Here is an 18341-nt window from a genome sequence, read left to right as displayed (position 1 = left end):
TCAATTCTGAGTTTGTTAGTGGGGCCCTTGTTAAGTTTTTCAAAGTTTGTTTCCTCAGCTAGATGTTGCCACGTTCTAGTAAGCACTCGCATCTATTGGCAACGAACATAGGCGATTTATCTGCTCGCCGTGCAATAATGTTGGCAGTCCTTGACTTGCCGGGCACTTTCTTTCAACAGCCTGCGGCGGCCTGGGAAAATGATTTCAGTTATGTGCGAAGAGGATATCCATTCCACAGCGCTGCTGTAGTGATGTAGGGCTATCAGCTGGCAGTGGAGCACATTTCTCCAGTGAAGACGCCATTTTATTCAGCTGTCCACCTGAGAGTCCATCACTCAATGCCGAGGGTTCGGCCGCAGCCGCGATTTGTGAAGCGCGGTGGCCAACTATGATGCGACATCATCATTGTTGAAGCACCGTCGACCGGCAGTGTGACTCGGCAGTCGGCTGGCATGGCCGTCTTTGCTCATATGACCCCCTGATGGTCCATCACTAAGTGCAATTTGCCCTGCCCACCCACCAATTCACGCCAAGGTCAACTCCTGACCACGCGGACACGCGGACAGCGCTGATGCCGGAAGAGGAGACGCTAGGACCGAGTCACAAACGCCTGCCAGCCATCGAGTCACGATGATGCCACAGGAATCTCGGCCGCGACCCCGGTCGGACGTCGGCAGTCGAGGTCAAAATCAATACACGTGATGTCACTCCACGGCGTCGCGGACCCTCCATACGCTGTGCCAGTTGGCCTATGCTGCCTCACACAGTACTTTTCTGGGAGCGGTCAAACTTTCGCCGTCTGACTCTCTGGACAGCTGATACTACTTACGTTTAGCAGGATTTGTAGCATGGGGCCACTTCCGAGAGCGTCTTATTTTCTACGCAAATATACTTAAATCCTATCCAGATGAACTGTTGACATCTTGGTCGGGGCTTGCCGTGGCTGTTTTTCGGTAGACTGTAATTTAGAACTCACCTCCATGGCTCATCTAATATGAACTTCGCGCGTTACAACGAATTGTGGAAAACGTTCTCGCTTTCAAAGGATGCGATGGCCACACCGACGCTTACAGCTTATTCTCCTTAAAACCTCCCTGAGTGTACCGAGAGTACAATGAATGATTATATATATATATATATTCTTATATATATAATATATATATATATATATATGTATATATATACATCTTAAGATTATACCTTAATACAGCTCGCCTATATACATTGAAGGAAGCGCACAGAATCGCGCTATGCTTTCTCTGTTGAAACCATCTCGGAGAAACCAGCGAAAAAAGCGAAGGGCTGGGATGGGATTCGCCCATTACCCTTCCCCAAATTAGGGTTGCATAATGCATTCACGTTCATTTCCTGGTGGACGTACAGCTTTGGCATGTGGGATAGGGCAAACGTGATTCTTACCTCGTTTCTTTTTTCCTTTTCCAGGCACCGCCGTAGGGTCAATTTCGAATGTTGCCCCGAGGTGGAGGGAGGGGGGGGGGAGGCAGCCGCCCCCACCCCCGCCACCTGATCCATTGCCCCTGTCTTCAGTTCAATGCTCAGCGCGCCGTGGCAGATGCTGGCGTAGCGTAACTGCAAGTCACCCTCTCCATTGGGCGACGGCCTTGAGTGCGTTTCGCCGCCTCTGTGCAGCGCCGTCGCCGCCCAGTCGACTGACATGTGGCCTTCATTTAGTCGTGGGATGAACTCTGCCCGGGCGATGCGTGCGCTGCTTGTGCTCACGTGGCTGGTGGTGGCGCTGGCCGAGCGGCCGCTGGTGCGGCTCGGGGACGGGGCGCTGCGTGGAGTCACCCTGAGCTCGTTCGAGGGACGCCAGTACGCCGCCTTCAAGGGTATCCCGTACGCGCGGCCGCCGGTGGGCGACCTGCGCCTCCGGCCGCCGCGCGCTCACCCCGGCTGGTCGGGGGTGCGCGACGCCGCCAGGCACGGCTCCACCTGCCTGCAGTACAACATGCTGAATAACAACATCATGGAGGGCCAGGAGGACTGCCTGTTCGTCAACGTGTACTCGCCCCGGCTGCCAGTCAGTGACGGCGAGCCCGGTCTGCCCGTCATGGTGTGGATCCATGAAGGAGCCTTTATCAGCGGCTCTGGCGACGCCGATCTCCACGGCGTCGACTTCCTGATGGACGAGGACGTCGTGGTCGTCACCTTGAACTACCGACTCGGTGTGTTCGGCTTCTTCACCACGGACGACGCGGCGGCGCCGGGCAACATCGGCCTGCTGGACCAGGTGCTGGCGCTGCAGTGGGTGCGCAACAACATCGCCCGCTTCGGCGGCGACCCGCAGCTGGTGACGGTGTTCGGCGAGTCGGCCGGCGGCGCCAGCGTCTCGCTGCAGGTGATCAGCCCGCTGTCAGGCCGGCCTCTTCCACCGGGGCCAGTCAGCCAGTCGGGCAGCGCCTCGGCCTTCTGGGCGCTGGGCGACCGTCAGCGGTCCCTGGCGCTTCACTTCGCTGCTGAGCTCGGCTGTCCGTCCGAAGACAGCTGGGCCGTGGTGGAGTGCGTGCGTCACGCACCGGCGGCCGACATCATGCGAGTGCTGGAGTCTCTGGGTCCCTACGGCGCACTGGTGGAGGGTGGGTGGAACCTGTTCCGTCCGCGTGTCGACCGCGAGTCGACGTCACCGTTCCTGCCAGACCAGCCGAACGTGCTGCTGCAGCGTGGCCAGTTCAGCCGCGTGCCCTGGATGATAGGCTGCAACCAGGACGAAGGCGTGGGGATTGTCGGCATCATTTCTCCGACCAGACGTGCTGAAGCGAGCTCAGGCGGGGGACGCTGAGGCCTGGACGTCGGAGGTTCTCCCCCGCGGCGGCGACATATCAGACAAGACTGACAAACCGCGTGACGTCGCTGATAAGATCCGGGAGTACTTCCACGGCCGCGGCGACACCGGGCTCATGGATTACTTCAGCGACCGCTTCTTCACCCTGGGCCTGTCGGCCGAGGCCGTTCTGGCCTCGCAGTACGTGCCCGTCTACAAGTATGTTCTCGATCACGTGGGAGCCGGCCAGCTGCGGTTCGTTGACCTGCTCGGCATCCCGCTGCCGCCAACGCCTCTCGTGTCGCACGCTGACGATCTGGCCTACCTGTTCCACGGCGAGCGGCAGCCGCTGCCGGGGCGCGGCTCGCCAGAGTACGCCATGATCCGGCTGCTGGTCAGCCTGTGGACGAGCTTCGCCCGGCGCGGCTACCCCGCCACGGACGTGCTGGACGCGCCCGCCTGGCCCATCTTCACGGCGCAGAGCCAGCGCCACCTGCGTCTGAACGCGGCGCCGTCGCTCGGGACCCGCGCCTTCGAGGAGCGCGTCCGTTTCTGGAGCAGCCTGCCGCTGGCCGAGTCCTGGAACGCGCACGAGCGATCGTCCAGTCGGTCCCGTGACGAGCTCTGACCGCTACCGGGGTTTGGGTTCGATTAATTTGTGAGCGTGCGGCTGCATTTGGAGCTTCCCAACTACGTGGTCAACCGGACATTAACGACCATCCGCCAAGAACAACAACAGCAACGATGACGATGACAACAGCAGTAACATCAACAGCCGCAACAGCAACGAGCTCAAGCCGTCAACTGGTGGTGTCTGACAGGTCAATTCCGCCGAGTTCTTGGTTCAAGGTGGTGTTCCGTCGCGCATCAGGTCATAAAACGCTCATCGTGATCCCTCAGCCAGGATTTACATAACGTACACGAAATGCGCGAAGGACCATTCTTAACTGTAGCCCTTGAGTTTCATCAATTCTTGTTTTATCTCAAAACTGCGAGATGTCCTGATAACCCGGTTTGTTAACATCAGCGATGCGTCAATGTCAAAAAGTATAACCAAGCAATCTGCTTCAGGAGCATCTCGACAACAGTACAGACAGTGACGACGCACGTGCGTGAGTGCGTGGGTGAGCGCGTGCATGTGCGATTGTGGATGTGTCTGTGAATGGATCTGTCGATTGTTCCGTTGGTAGATCAGTGGGATGTGCTTGCGTGACTGAAGACCGTGTGCCGCAGGCTCAGTCTGGCCGGACTGGGGTGACACCCCTCTTCCAGCAACGATGCGAAGGCGCGATCTGCTCTGGCCCCGGTCCGCCGCGGCGCCAGCCCCTCCTCTCTGTGGGTGCCAGTCCCAGTGTGAGACATATATGTGTGTATGTGTGAGCTTGCCTGCTGGTGTGATCACAGTCTGATAACGACGACGCCCAGATGTACTGCGTTGACGCCTTCGCCACCAATCCTGACAAGAAGCTTGCTTGGCCAATGGGTGGTGAGGGTGGAGGCATGCAAGTAACATGACACCAGGGTATGGCAGGGCTGTACTATCGGCGCTGTATAATATTACAGCCGACGCCATCTTGTTGCGCTTGAATACCTTGGGTAATGGTGTCCGGACCACAGAAATGCATAGTGTAACGAAAATTTACATATCCTGGGAGCTATTTCCGTTCCAATGGTCCACAAGTTAACGTCGCTAAATTAGAACCACGGCTTCTCGTTCCCAGATAAATTTGCGCACTTTTCCACCGACCAAATTGTCTTATCCAGGACCATGTCTGGCTGCTAGGAGTGAACTCAAACCATATAGGTTTCGTGTTCCACCAATATCTGTCCAAGAATGCGCATTGAGCGTTGGGTCCGTATGGTAAAATGTTGCTGCTGCCTCACTGCTCTGCCCAGCCTACGTCATTAGTGTCCGTCCGGCTATCTAGCGGGAATGGTCACCGCCCTGGTGGTTTCGCAAATTTGCTACAATTTGGTAGTGCACGGTGACAGTACCGCCCAAAATCCAGACGATTTCCCCAATTGTCTTGTTTTGCGCTCCATGAGTCCCAGCAGGGAGGATTATTTCATCATGTATTTAATTGGTGAGAAGCTGTGGGGTGGCGCAACTTCAGTGCCAATTAATTTCCTATGGAGAAAAAACTCGTGTTTTTTGGTCAACTGGAATACATCACCGGACAGATGTGAACTAATAAAAAAAACCGCTGAGTATGCTCGACCCTTGAGACAGGTTGGGCTGTTGCTGTGTGTGCCCAGTATCCGCTTCAAACAGGGTAAACGCTGACTTGTACAGGGTTCCACGCCAAATTAATGCGCTACCAAACATCAGGGAAAAGGGCAATGTACTGCTTAGGTGCGAACTTAAACATCATCTGCACGCTGTACCTCTAACCCGTTGTACGCGTAGGTGAAGAGGGTGTGCGAGTTGCCGCGCATGTTTTAGGCTCTGTCTTTTTATTGCGGCACTGTAACTATTTTGAACGCCTATCTTGTGTATTTTATCATGTGTGAGGCCGTATTCCTTCCGCATGCTCATGTAATATGCCTTGGTGATGGATAGCTGGGCTATAAATGACAAACGCGCTAATTTGTGTTTTGAATGAGTGAGCTGACTTATCTGAGTGTGCTGGTATTGTCTGACGGGCAAAGACAATTTAATTTCACCCTCGTGCCGATATCTTTTCAATAGAAATTGCTACTGCTCACAGACGCTAGCAAATATGGATGCACATAAGTTGTTGACAATCGAGGCATGTCCAACAACATGTTGAAAAGTGACAACGATTTAAGTTGGGCAGCCAAACCAACCCGATGTGGCCCTCCCACTGAATGTAAATTATACCTCTGTAACCGCTGATGGCGATTTCATGCAATTTTGGGGCAAAATAGGCGTAATTAATTAAAAAGTAGGATGTGTGTATTGAAATCCTGTACGTGCAAGCTCTTTTATCAGATGTGAGTATTATGCAATATCTCACAATGTGACGAGATTATTTCACTCCTCGTGTCGACATGCGGAACAAAAATCCCTTCCTTCTAAATATTTCTGCGGCGCGAAAACAGGCACAGATGTTGACGAACTGGCACGAAAGAGACAGGAGGCGAACACCGTTTGACGAAGGAAAAGCCAGACAATGGTATTGGTAAAAGTGTGACGATGCGGGAAGTCACTCACGTGCACTGGAGTGCATCCCATGGAACCGCCCATGTTGGTTTTCAGTGAGGATAATGGTTGATGTCAGGTGCTGCAAGGAGAGCAGATAAAGGGTAGAACAAATAGCACGGCGCAGCCAACTGTGGGAGGAGGAGAGAGAGAGGGAAAAAGAGAGAGACAGGGAGAGAGAAGAGAGAGAGGGAGAGAAAAGAGCGAGAGGAGTAGGGAGAGAGAAAGAGAGAAAGAGAAAGAGAGAGAGGAAAATGAAAGAGCGAGAGAGAGAAAGAGAGGAGCGAGAGAGCGAGAGAGAGAGAAGAAAGAGAGAAGAGAGAGAGAGAGAAGAGAGAGAGAGGAGCGAGAGAGAGAGAGAGAGAGAGAGGAGGAGAGAGATGAGAGAGACGAGAGAAATGCATGTAAGCGTAAGCTATCACTTTTACACACCCACTAAGCGTCTTCACGGTTCGTAGTGTATATCCTCAGACTCCGTTGATGATTTATGGCAACCCCAGTTATGGCGTAAGGGCCCGCGTCTACATTCAACCTATTTGTCGGGCCTGATGGGCGGTGATATCTGCGTAGACAGCAGCCGCAGAGTGTCCAGGTAGGGGCAAAACGTATATCTTGTAAACTCTAGACATACGAAATAGAGATGGACAGAATTGCTTGATTGTGTGACGCATATTTAATGCCTTGGAACAATATTGCAGCATATCATCAGCTTGCGCCTGTGAAAACACATCACTTCATCAACCTTGAAAGTTAAGTAGTTTTAACAGCTGGAAACCTGTTCACATTTATCACATCAGGTAGAACCAGCGGTTTCTTGCCAGCAAACAACAGTATAGTATGACGCTTTTTGTACTAAGCACCACCTTAGGTGTGTCACCAGTTGACCGCCCGCCTTTAAACTTTAGTTATCACCATCAGATGGCGCCATTTAGTGTTTTTCCAGTTCTGCGTCAGCAGTGCGCCGAGAACTGGCCAGTGCTGCCTTCTTCAAAGCTGATCTGAAGAAGACCACGCTGTTGACTAAATCGACTAGGTCACGAAAACTACATGAATGCGGAGCTCAGCACGTGGCGACCAATATCCTTTCGAAATGTTCGCACTTTTCGCAATGTTTTTGCCACAGACACCAAGCATTGAGGTCTTGCACATATCTAGCTTGGTCAGCTGGAATTGTCTGGCCTATTCCGAGTCTTGCCAGCCAGCCTACACGCAGAATGATTTGCGACTTGAGTGACACCATGCGAGCGACTTCACCTTTCCCAGCCGAATTCTTGTGAAACCCTGACATTCGAATGCATAACATCAATTTCACGGGCACCAACTTCTGCCTCATAGCCTTTTTTGAAATCATCAACTGATTTTGACTGATAGGTGAGGACCAGACGTCGACCGTCCGCTAACTCACACGTCGACCGTCCGCTAACTCACACGTCGACCGTCCGCTAACTCACACGTCGACCGTCCGCTAACTCACACGTCGATCGTCCGCTAACTCACGCCGACCCCGCTAACTCACACGTCGACCGTCCGCTAACTCACACGTCGATCTCAGCTAACTCACACGTCGACCGTCCGCTAACTCACACGTCGATCGTCAGCTAACTCACACGTCGACCGTCCGCTAACTCACACGTCGTCCGAACTCCACTCGACCGTCCGCTAACTCACACGTCGATCGTCCGCTAACTCACACGTCGACCGTCCGCTAACTCACACGTCGATCGTCGCTAACTCACACGCGTCCGCTAACTCACACGTCGCGTCCGCTAACTCACACGTCGACCGTCCGAACTCACACGTCGTCCGCTAACTCACACTCGACCGTCCGCTAACTCACGTCAGCTAACTCACACGTCGATCGTCAGCTAACTCACACTCGATCGTCAGCTAACTCGTGTACATTGCAGTTGACTTATGCACATCGCTGGCAGTCTCCAAGTTGCAGTGCCACCTCTACCACAGCCAGCCAGGTCAACCCGGCTTCTGTGCTGCCATCTGTTACCAATTTTGTGTTTGGTCCTGTGTTTTCTCCAGCGCCTCTTTCGCGCGCCCTCGCCACATACGGCTTGGGGCCGGCCATATGTTATGTTGCACGCGGAGGGGGGAGGTACTTTGGTGGAACATAACCAACGTGTTACAAGGGGGGGGGAGGAGGTTTGGACACCGTAGCTGTATGGCACTCATATTCGGTCGCGAATCATGTGATTTCTTAAAATGTTGTGAGGCATTATAGGCGGATAACGGTGGCTTCTTTCAGTGAAAAGCAACACGACAAGCCTCGCTGTTTCGCACCTCTTTCACAATAAGGAGCTAAAGAGATAATACCTTTTTGGGACGTTATGTTTAGCCCAGCGCAACCAAGGAGGTGGGAGGGTTTTGACCCCACGTAAGTAGTACCAGTAACCGGCAATAAGTGCTTCAAACTAGGGCAGGGGGTAAGTTTGAAGAATGACCTGAATCGGGTCACGTTATCTTTTGGCGGCTGCTTATGCATCTAGCTGGCAGTATTTTAGCTACATGAACAGCAGCGTCGCCTTTCGCACAGAAAGGTAGAACACTGTAACTACTGTGGAGCCGTCTAACCAACATCGCATTTGGCCCTGTGTTTTGCTTTATCGTTTTTTTTCACAAGTTTAAGGATCGGATGTTTGTTGCACACAGGAACAGGGACAGCCACTGTTCTGCACATAACTCGGTACAATAATTATAGATGGGTTAATTTTGTTCAAAGGGAGCCGGGGGATGTTTGACGGATTTCCGATGGATGATTCGCCAGATAATAAATTTTGATGTTGATGAGACATCAGAAATGTGTGTCTGTCTGCGTCACAGATCAGAAGCATCACTTCGAAACCTTGCTCAGAAGGTCCCGCTGATTTTACCCGGAGTCCGAGACCAAATCACTCATTTTACAATGCATCAGCCCATATTCTAGTCCAGCCCTTTTGACGGTTTGGGTCCTGATCCGTGCACTTGGGGCTGTGCTCGAGTCCGTGCTTGAATTCGAACTCGAGCTCACCATTCAATAATGAGATCACACGGGCAGAAATATCTTATATGAAATCGACAGTGCCGCAGCTCGTTGCGGATAACAAGTGCACCGGAGTACGAATGATAAACTTAAGCTTAACAGGCATGATCCAACCTTACCCCGATTTGCATGACCTCTTGGTACCAGGCGGGACTCGTATGGCTGTGGAATTGCGAGCAGGCGTTCGTGGCCTTAATGTGATAAATGCTAAGCCTTAAGTAACCGAGCCTCATTACTTGTATCGAGCTAAACCCAACCAAACATGACCGAAACTACACGAAACGAGCCTCACCCATTAAGCCCATTGCTGAACATTGCCGGAAAGCCCACACACGTGCCGTACGTAGCCAAATATTGCGGGGTATAATGCTACTACTGACGTGCCCTCAGAACAATAGCACGAACTTGAATGAAGATCTTCAAATTTGGTTCGGGTCCCACGTTACGGTTTGTTCCCTAAAAAAAAAACACTTCCATGGCCATTGTCTCAGTACTCCCACTTTTTTACTTTTCGTTGCCTGTTTTGTGGGTCACTGAGCTGATTTCAGAATGGATTCGCCCGATGTGCTGATCAAATATTGCTAGTTTACACAGTAATTCTTGATACTCGCAGAGAGAGGATAATAACGGATCGCATGGCAATTATACTTCAGACAAATTGACGTGTCGCAGCGACTCGAAAAATGACGATATGAACGTTAGCATCATACCATGTCATTTATTGGGGAAATTCACTTAAAAGTGATTATTCATTGGCTATCGTCACATGATGAAAAGACAATGGCAGTGAAAACAAACACAATCAACCACATAGTCAATAAAGAACACAATTGCCATCACAAAATGAAGAGCATTTGTCGGTACATCCCAATCAATGCGGTATGCAGCATTCGGTTGGGCTGGCCGTTAAAGCATGCTATCCGCGCCACGCACATGTCAACCGGCAGTGTTTTATAAAGCGCGGGTCGACGGTAACAGAACCTGCGCCCACCAGCTTCTGTTCGAACCATCGGGAGGCGCTGGGCGTGGTCGCGTCGTGTGCTCTTAACTGGTGTCTCACGGCTAGTTAGAAATGTGAGGGAAATGGCTCCCGGAACTCAATGCAAGCAAATTGTGCGCAATAGTGCGAGCGTGTGGTACTTCAGAAGATGCTCCGCCTCAAGCCACCCTGGCGCCGCCTTGACGTCCGTCAACTGACAATTCTCTTCGCCCAGGCACAACTCTAGCGGCACGATTCAAAACATTTTGAACTTTCGAAAGATAGCCACGAGTGCCGTTCCCGTGCAATGGGAGGCAACGGCGGACGAGCCCCAGAGCGTCATGATGGTGGGGAGAATCTTGGCTGGAGGATTAAGACGTTCACGTGGCAGACCAATGCTTCGGAGACGGGCTGCATGGTATGTTCGCGAATTTTGACGCCAAAGGGAGCTACGTTCCAGAAATTTGGCTGCTGCTTATTACAGTTAGTTGAGTTTTGTAAAAATTTAACCTAAAAATTCGCACGCAACTACTGCCAACAAACAATAGCGTGCGAACGTACCGACGACAGATGATAACGGTGCAAACGTGGTGGCCAACATCTGCTGTATGAATAATTACGGCACTTGTATTGGTGGCCAAGAACATTTGCGCTTGCAAGCATATGCAATTCGAAGAAAACGGCAGTGGGCATATATTTGCCTATGAACATCTGTAATACGTACATGGATTTAACCGTTTAGGACCACAATTACTTTCTTGAGGCGTCAAAGGTCAACCCTTAACTTAGTAGTTTCCAAGAGCTCTGACGGAGAGCGGACGTGCTCCCGTCAGAGCTATTCCAGGCAGGAAAGTGTCCGTTCACCCTCCGCCCCCCCCCCCCCCCGCGAGCTCTTGGAAACTACTAAGCCGATAAGACAGACGGCCATAACCCAAGTTGATTAAGATCGCTATGATCCGACATGAATCGCACGTTAATCAACCATTTCCTGCGCAAGTAAAGTGCATCGACCGACTATGATTTCTAAATTGACGCAATACTGAAATGACCCGTTGGAGGGATGCGACGCTTCAGATTTTATGTATGTATATCACCGGTATGCCTGCAGCTAGGCCTCTTGAGTTCATATATGGCAGCCAAACAGCGTCATCATGATTTCGCTCCTCTATTCCACTAGTGCGACTGATCCATAACTCCCTATTGGCAATAAGACTCAGCTTCAATAGCTTGACTTGCGATGTTACGAAAATTTTTAGTGGCAAAATAACCCGTGATTTTTCTCTACCAAATGATACGTCCTGCGCACTATTTTCAGCGGTCACATGCGCTCACAGGATGCCCTGAGTGCGGTGATGCAATGGTATTTACCTTTTCAGAAATTTGTTCATGTCTTCTGATAGAAATCTGTCAGGTATTTGGGAAGCTCTAGCACAAATCTCACAGACAGAGATGACATTTAGCACATTTATGTCTTGAATTGTTTGATACTGTGTACATCGGCTCATATAGATACATTTTGTATGTCAGTTCACGACCTCATGACCTCTGACTTTCTGTCACGTTGAAATGAAACAAGCTTGCCTGACTATCACACTCCTGCTTCAGATGTGATCCTGCTTGCTCGTGTTCCTGAACAAGATGATCAAGGACGAGTGCAAGGATTTGAATTTTCGCACGTGTTGCATACGCCTTGATGCCGATGATAATATTGGAGGACATAGGCATTCTCATGAGCCCTTTTTAAAATCTGTGAACTTATCTCTAAAAAGTAACCATCCAGTTTGCGCCGCCGTGGGTCTAACAGGCCTGGAACATACCCATACACTGAATGTGACTATACGGTGCCATGAATTGACTCATCTCCACCAGCACACCACGTACTTACAGAGCCATAAGGCAGCTGTGCACGGTACGCCGATAAAAGCATCGATGCATAAAATTCATGAAGTTAAAAAAACATGCACGAAAACGCACTTGGTAGAAAAAGCAGTCATAGCAGAAAAGACGTGTACGTGCACGAAGGTGCATGTGTTCCACCCCATGCGTACGAAGAACATGGCTTTCAAGTATATTTCATGCAACACCAAGATAACCCACTCCGCTTCCTTAAAATGGGAAGGTTTAGAGAATAACTCAGCAGCTGTTCGCGTAAAAACCTTGATTTACGAATGACCGGCTGGCCCGGTAGTCATGACAACCATATTTAAACGCCTCGTGCTTCGTAATGATGGCAGCCAAGTGTAGACGGCCCGCTGGTTTTCGTCGCCAAATTGTGCGCTGGATATTTCCACAATCCATCCTTTGTTAAAATGACGGTCGCGGGCAACATCCTATGCGTCATTGTCTGCTGTCGGCTACCAAACGTCTAAGCGAGCCCAACGATAGCGAGGGAAGAACCGAGGTCCCATGTCACGCCGGTGACCTCGGCCCCATTTCGCTGTCATTGAGAGGGCGCAAGAGAGAGTTTGGGACGCAGAGAGGGAGGGGAAGCAGTGACTGTCGCCTGACATCGAACGGAGTCTGAGGTTTAGAATAAGTGGGCCCGATGAAGCGTTAAAAAACTATCCTAGTCAGGCAACCCCATTCTGCCGTCTGTTTCAACAGTAGACAGTCGGGCAGCGAACAGTAATACACATGGCGTTGCCTGCCGCTGTCATACAACATGAGGTGGAAAGGCTGGACGCAAAATTTTGGCGACGAAAACTGCCCGGTCACTTACGCTTGTTGGCCATGACTACTAAGTGCAAGTCGTTCACACTTGGTTGCCATGGCTACGAAGTGAAAGTTATTTACACTTCATGATAGTGAAGTTAGCCACTGTCAGCTGGCTTGTTCTTCAAGGCTTACCCATAATCAGCTGTTGATTTTTGTCGCCCAAATATCTGATATGAAAGGCGGAGAGTGGTGATCCTCTTGTCCTTGGTATTACCTGATTTCTAAACGAAAACCGTGTCTTTCCTGGTCGTAAGCCACAACATGTGTTTTTCTGCTGAACTGGTCGCATGGGTTTTCGCTTAGCCATGGAATACGTCAAGTTCGAGATGTGTTGAGAGGTGAACGCAGCAGTCGTGACAGTTTTGTTCTGAAGGCAGCAGTCGTCGCAGTTTTGCTCCGAAGGAAGCAGTCGTGCGGAACTGGTAGCGATCAGAAGTGTTCCACGATGTTTACGGGTGTCGAATTGTATTCTTTTGTGAGGGCCCTGACCCCCCCCCCCCCCCCTCCCATGTTGAGCTGGGCCTCCCCCCCCCCCGAATGCTGGCTTTGTCCCCTTAATGTTGTTGGCTGGAGTACTACAAAAACGTGGGTAAAAGATGATCATAACACAAAAACTATCTTCTCAGATCTGTCTGCGTAGTGGCGTCGTATACCACTCTCATAACAAAAAGTCATGGTTGCTCTCACCCCAAAATAAAAACCGTAACAGCTGAGCGGATAAACGATGCAATAAACTTCACATACCTAGCCCATAAGACACGCAATGGCTTGTGAGGTTAAAGTAAAAAGCTCTGGAATATGGGAATGACCAAGGTCCTTCATGGCTAACCCCGTCCCCGTCCCACACAACTAAAACACGTGGCGTCTCCCGTGACCGTCATGGAAGAGCGCCATCGGCGCCCTAAGGCGGCCTCTAAAGGGGCGCCTTCACGTGCCGATCAGAAGACACGCGTGCGTCCAGCGCCTGCTCCCTGGATCCAACCCTGCATTACTTTTTTACTGCTTATTTGAAGGCTTATAAATTATTCAAAGATTAAAGACATATGTCGCATTCAATCAAAATTAAGTGGGCTAAGTCCAGCGAGAAAAAAAGGGGTGGTAGGTTCGGTTCGGAGGAGCCTTCAGTTCGGCCCCACAATGGTTTATAAAAATTGGCACCCCAGGTCGTGTTCAGCAGACCAATGTCTTCCGAATGACATCCATATGAGCATGGCCCGGCGCAATATCCCAGGTGTTGGTGTTTGTGAGGATGCCATTTGAAATCAGCAGCCTCCATTTTCATTTGCGAAAGAACTAGGGAGGACCAGGAACCAGGATGCTGTGTTTGCAAAAAAGCGATAGAATACGGTAGGCAGCAGCCGGGGTATGGACGTATGTCGAAACCAGCCGGAACCAACCATCCAGACCTCGTTTCCAGAAGGAAATGCGAACAAAATTGGAACCAATATTGGGAACCAGGCCAGTGCCTGTCCAACACCAGAACAAAGCGAGAAAGAAAAAAAAGGACTCGCCACTGGCACCGCCGCCGTACGCTACCTCTCGCCGTTTGTGCCTGTGAGGCTCGCGACTGTCCCAGAACAGGTCAGGGGGTGATCTTCATGGGCTAAACAGGGCGCTGACAGGGACATCGAACATGGCCGATCGGCCGCCTGATACCCTTAGGGTGTGTCGCGTATTGTTCGGTCGTGAAGGCTGGAAGGTTGGCTTCCTGCCAGGACCGTTCGCCGGGTGACAAGGTCTGGCCCAGCTTAGAGCACTTATGGCGTGCGATAGCAAAACCCAGTCATCAGCATCCTTGTTACCTTTTATCCCTTTCGACCAGCTGCGTTCGACACTTTGTTGCACTTTTTCTTTTCGTTTTTTGTATTCTACTTTTTGTTCCGGAACCTAACATCTCCGTCAAATTTTATTGACACCAGGTAGTTGCTTCACGTGGCTTTCCGCAACGAAACCATTTCTTTCCTTGTTTTGGAACCAGTGTACTTTGATATTGTTATGTTGTCAATGTTTCTCGAATGAGGAGGTGAAACTTCGTAATTTTCGTCATTTAGGTGCTGTATTAAAGCAAATCGTCCACCTGTGAAAGCGCTCCTATCAAAGAAAACTTAACTGCCCCGAAGTCGAAGCAGACTAATATGACATCCAGCTCGTCAACATGTATCATGAACGGTAAAAATGTTTGCCAAAGGGGAGGGGCAAGCCCGCCTTCCCTGCGCCGCTGCATGCCAGCCAGTATAGCTACATCCGAACTCCGTGGTACCGCTGTGCTGTGCGATGTCTTTTTCTCCTTCCACATAATTATCTAGTCTTATTGGCTGGCAAGGTTGTCTTGCGAAGGTAAAGCTAGTGACAGTCACACACAGTTAAATAAGTCCGTACACAGCCTCAGGGTCTTGGCCAAGTATAGATCAGGCACAGAGGCTGCCCTTGTTGCCAAATGGAATTTCCAGTGGCTGTTGCATGCACAAAAACTTTGCATACCTTTTGCTAGAAAGTGGTCCGCAGAGCTCAGATTATCGCATCTGCCATTTATGTTCCCGGTCCGCAACGTGCGGGTTCCAGTTTGGTATGGACTTTTGAAGAATTGTGTTGGCTACGGGCTTCTTTCACGGTCTGTGCAATGTTTCAATCGTACCATGTTTAAACCTTATCGTGCAATGCTTTGTTGAACATCAGACTCGAAAAGGGGAACCGACAGCCCTGCTCAGAAACCTATTTCTGACACGATGCCGACCAAGCAACAACTGACGAACACACCGGGTGGCTGTTATTCCCATGTTCGAGAATAGCGCTTGCAGTTCATAAATTATCCGAGAGATGTCGGCCGCGCCCGCACTTGCGCTGAGAATCGCCCTCAGGAATTTGATAGCAGGCGCAACGAGAGGGTTGGATCCACGCCCCTTAAGATGGGGAGAGGCATTGGCTCCACGACCCAAGCCGGCGGGGCGGGTAACCGCGTGCCTCTGCGAAGGGTAGCCAAGTGATGGTGTATTTGCTCAAGCTACCCTACAGTAGCGACATTCCCTGGCTGAGAAACAGGTGGTGAATTACAGTGGAGAAGCTGACGGCGGGAGTGAAGCTTTCTTAAAACATCCATGTATGGGGTGACTGTGTGATGGTCAAAACGGCTGACTGGGCGGTAAACGATTCCCGTACACCGAAGCTCATCGAGTCATATCAGGCGGTATTTGCTAATCAACGTCATTTTGTCCGATCAGTCCAATACATGGGAGCTTTCAAGATTAAGTCGGGTGATCAACCAGTAAGCAATGTTCGTTAACAAAGCTAAGGTTCGAAAATAACTGGTTTGACCGGTGCTGTGGGCTTCTGGTTCCGTTCTCCGGCATTTGGTGATCGTCGCGAGATGACAACAACGCCATGAGGTTTGGTAACGTGAAACGAAGATAATGGCACGGCAATGACGATGGAGGTAACAAAGTTGCACAAATTTAAATGTATGCTTCTTGTCGATTCGTCCAACCTGCATGGCTATGTATGATCCCCTGGTGACACACTGGTGCCTGGCTGGCTTCCCAGCCCATGCGGGTTCACTATGCCGAACATAACACCAGAGAAAAAGACTGTCGTGAACTTGCAGCCAAACGCCGCGCTGAGAGTCGAAGCTCGATCCAGTTTCCGCTCAGCTGGCCCGCGCCACGAGCGCTGCCGCCCCGGCCAAGGTCCGCGCTACTAGGAGATCTATCCTCGCACGGGTCGAGTCTGATCAGACGGGTAGCCCTGTGGAACTGTCCCGCAGATACCATCTTCAGCGGCGCGTCGGCGTCAGCTGGGCCGTCCGCCGACGTAGCCCCGGATCGGGACGGCAGGCCTGACGCGGAGACTGTCAAGGACTGATCAGAACGGCAGGCCTGACACGGAGACTGCATAACTGTCCAGGTGCTCCGACGCACGAGACTCACAGCGGGCTGGCCTGTGTCAGTCAGCCGCGCGCGCCGTGGTGCCGCACTGGCAGGGGCCCGCTGAGAGGGCTGAGCTCAGCGGCCAGTGTCAGCGCGTTGTCGTACTGTCCCGACACCGGCTGGCCAGGGGCCGCCGCGGCCTCGCTGCCTGACGACGGATCACCGGCCCGGCCAAGGCCGACAACGGCGCCAGCAGTGCAAGACAGACGAATAGCCTGGCAACTATCTTCCTCCACGTGGGTTTATTCTTGGCGACGTGCCATTCCGCAGATGGTGATATCGCAGTACTCTGGCGATCTTCCAGCTGCAGGATGCAGGATGTATCTGCACGTGCGCTGTGCCCGAGTGCACGAGCGTGTCTCGCCGTAGAAAATAGGAAGTAGTGACAGAGACTCAAATGTATTTATATTTGCTATTTGCACAGGGTATGGCGTATGAGGATGCTAAAAGAACGCAAATAAGCGAACCGGAGGAAACCTGGAGCACACCAAACAAGCAAAAGCATAGACGCACTAGTGTTCAATGTAAAAATAGTGACGAGTCGAAAACACTGTCAAAGCAGACCAGCCAGACAAAGGCACAAGGCGGACGCATGCGTAAGGCACGGCCAGTAGTTCCAGGACGCGAAACCAGAGCCCGTGCCATTCCAAGGGCGTGACGCGGCAAACATTCCGCCCAGGCACAGTTCAGTTTGACTTCAACTTTGATCCAGTCGTTGATGACCGCGGGGGGGCCCGTAAAGCTAAGTAGAGTACGGTCCACATTCACACCGCTTTGATGCAGTCGTTGGCGAGTGGCAAGAAGAGACCGCAAAACTAAGTAGGATATTGTGTACGCCAAACCGCGGGGATCAGCAAACGCGGTGGCAGCAGGTACGCTTTACGCCGCCGTTCATCAGCTAGCCCTGTCGCTACACGCTACACGGCACGTCAGCGAGCCCGTGAGGACGGCAAATGTTGATGGCCCCGAGGCGGCAGCGACCGCCCCAGAGCCCGGGGAGGGGCAGGCACGCGGCCGACCGGCACGTGACGACAAGCAGAAGCACCGCGCCACGCCAGCGCCGTCCCCCACCGACCTGGCTGTGCCTGCACAGGCTACTAGTCACTGGCTGCGAATGTACAGGAACAGCGCGGCTTCTCGCATTGGTCATTGCGGCCGCGCCGGTGACACCGGAGATTCAGGACGAGACGAACACACCAGCTCAGCCGAGCAACACGCTGCATCCCGTCTACACTACATCGACTGGCGGCACAGATCGACAAAACCCGCTGTAGTGGCGCCCGTCACAGCGCCGTCTGAGTGACGCCCCGACGACGGGTGGCCGTCTTTAAATCATACCTTTCGCTTCCGAAAAACGCCGTGAGTATTCAAAACAACGAACACGGAGATTCGGTCGACGTCCCCTCTGAGCCGAACTTCAACAAAACCTTCAAAACAACACACCCGAGTCAAATGCATTTCTAGGTCGTCTATCTAAACCGACGTCGCCACGCAGCGCGCCCGCCACAATCCGTGCACCCGCATTGTGCGATGAAGTGAGTGTGCAACACCAAGCGGGGCCGCCCACACGCCGCCACCGGCGTCGGGTCCGCGGGGAGGCGCGAGCAACGCCTGCTCCCCGGCCGAACACCACACAGACCACACCCGTCCCTAAACGCACGATGACCGGGCCACACGCAGCCGTCCGGCACAGCGGCGCCCCCGCGCCGTGGGCTGGGCGTGCGTCGCCGGCCGCTGGAGACGGACGAGGC

The 18341-nt window shown here is 52.0% G+C and overlaps 1 protein-coding gene across 1 annotated transcript; it reads left to right on the top strand.

Annotated features, from left to right (window-relative positions):
• The first annotated feature begins 1916 nt into the window (after window positions 1-1916).
• Window positions 1917-2815, top strand: LOC119090233 (cholinesterase-like). The gene has a single exon (XM_037213019.1). The coding sequence runs from the start codon at window positions 1970-1972 to the stop codon at window positions 2798-2800; it is 831 nt and encodes a 276-aa protein (XP_037068914.1). The 5' UTR covers window positions 1917-1969; the 3' UTR covers window positions 2801-2815.
• The last annotated feature ends 15526 nt before the right edge of the window (window positions 2816-18341 follow it).

This window comes from Pollicipes pollicipes, unplaced genomic scaffold (genome assembly GCF_011947565.3).
Source record: "Pollicipes pollicipes isolate AB1234 unplaced genomic scaffold, Ppol_2.1 Scaffold_3087;HRSCAF=3621_pilon_pilon_pilon, whole genome shotgun sequence".
NCBI lineage: Eukaryota > Metazoa > Arthropoda > Thecostraca > Pollicipedomorpha > Pollicipedidae > Pollicipes > Pollicipes pollicipes.
The sequence above is the reverse complement of the archived record's forward strand: the minus strand, read 5'-3'. Positions and strand labels throughout refer to the sequence as shown.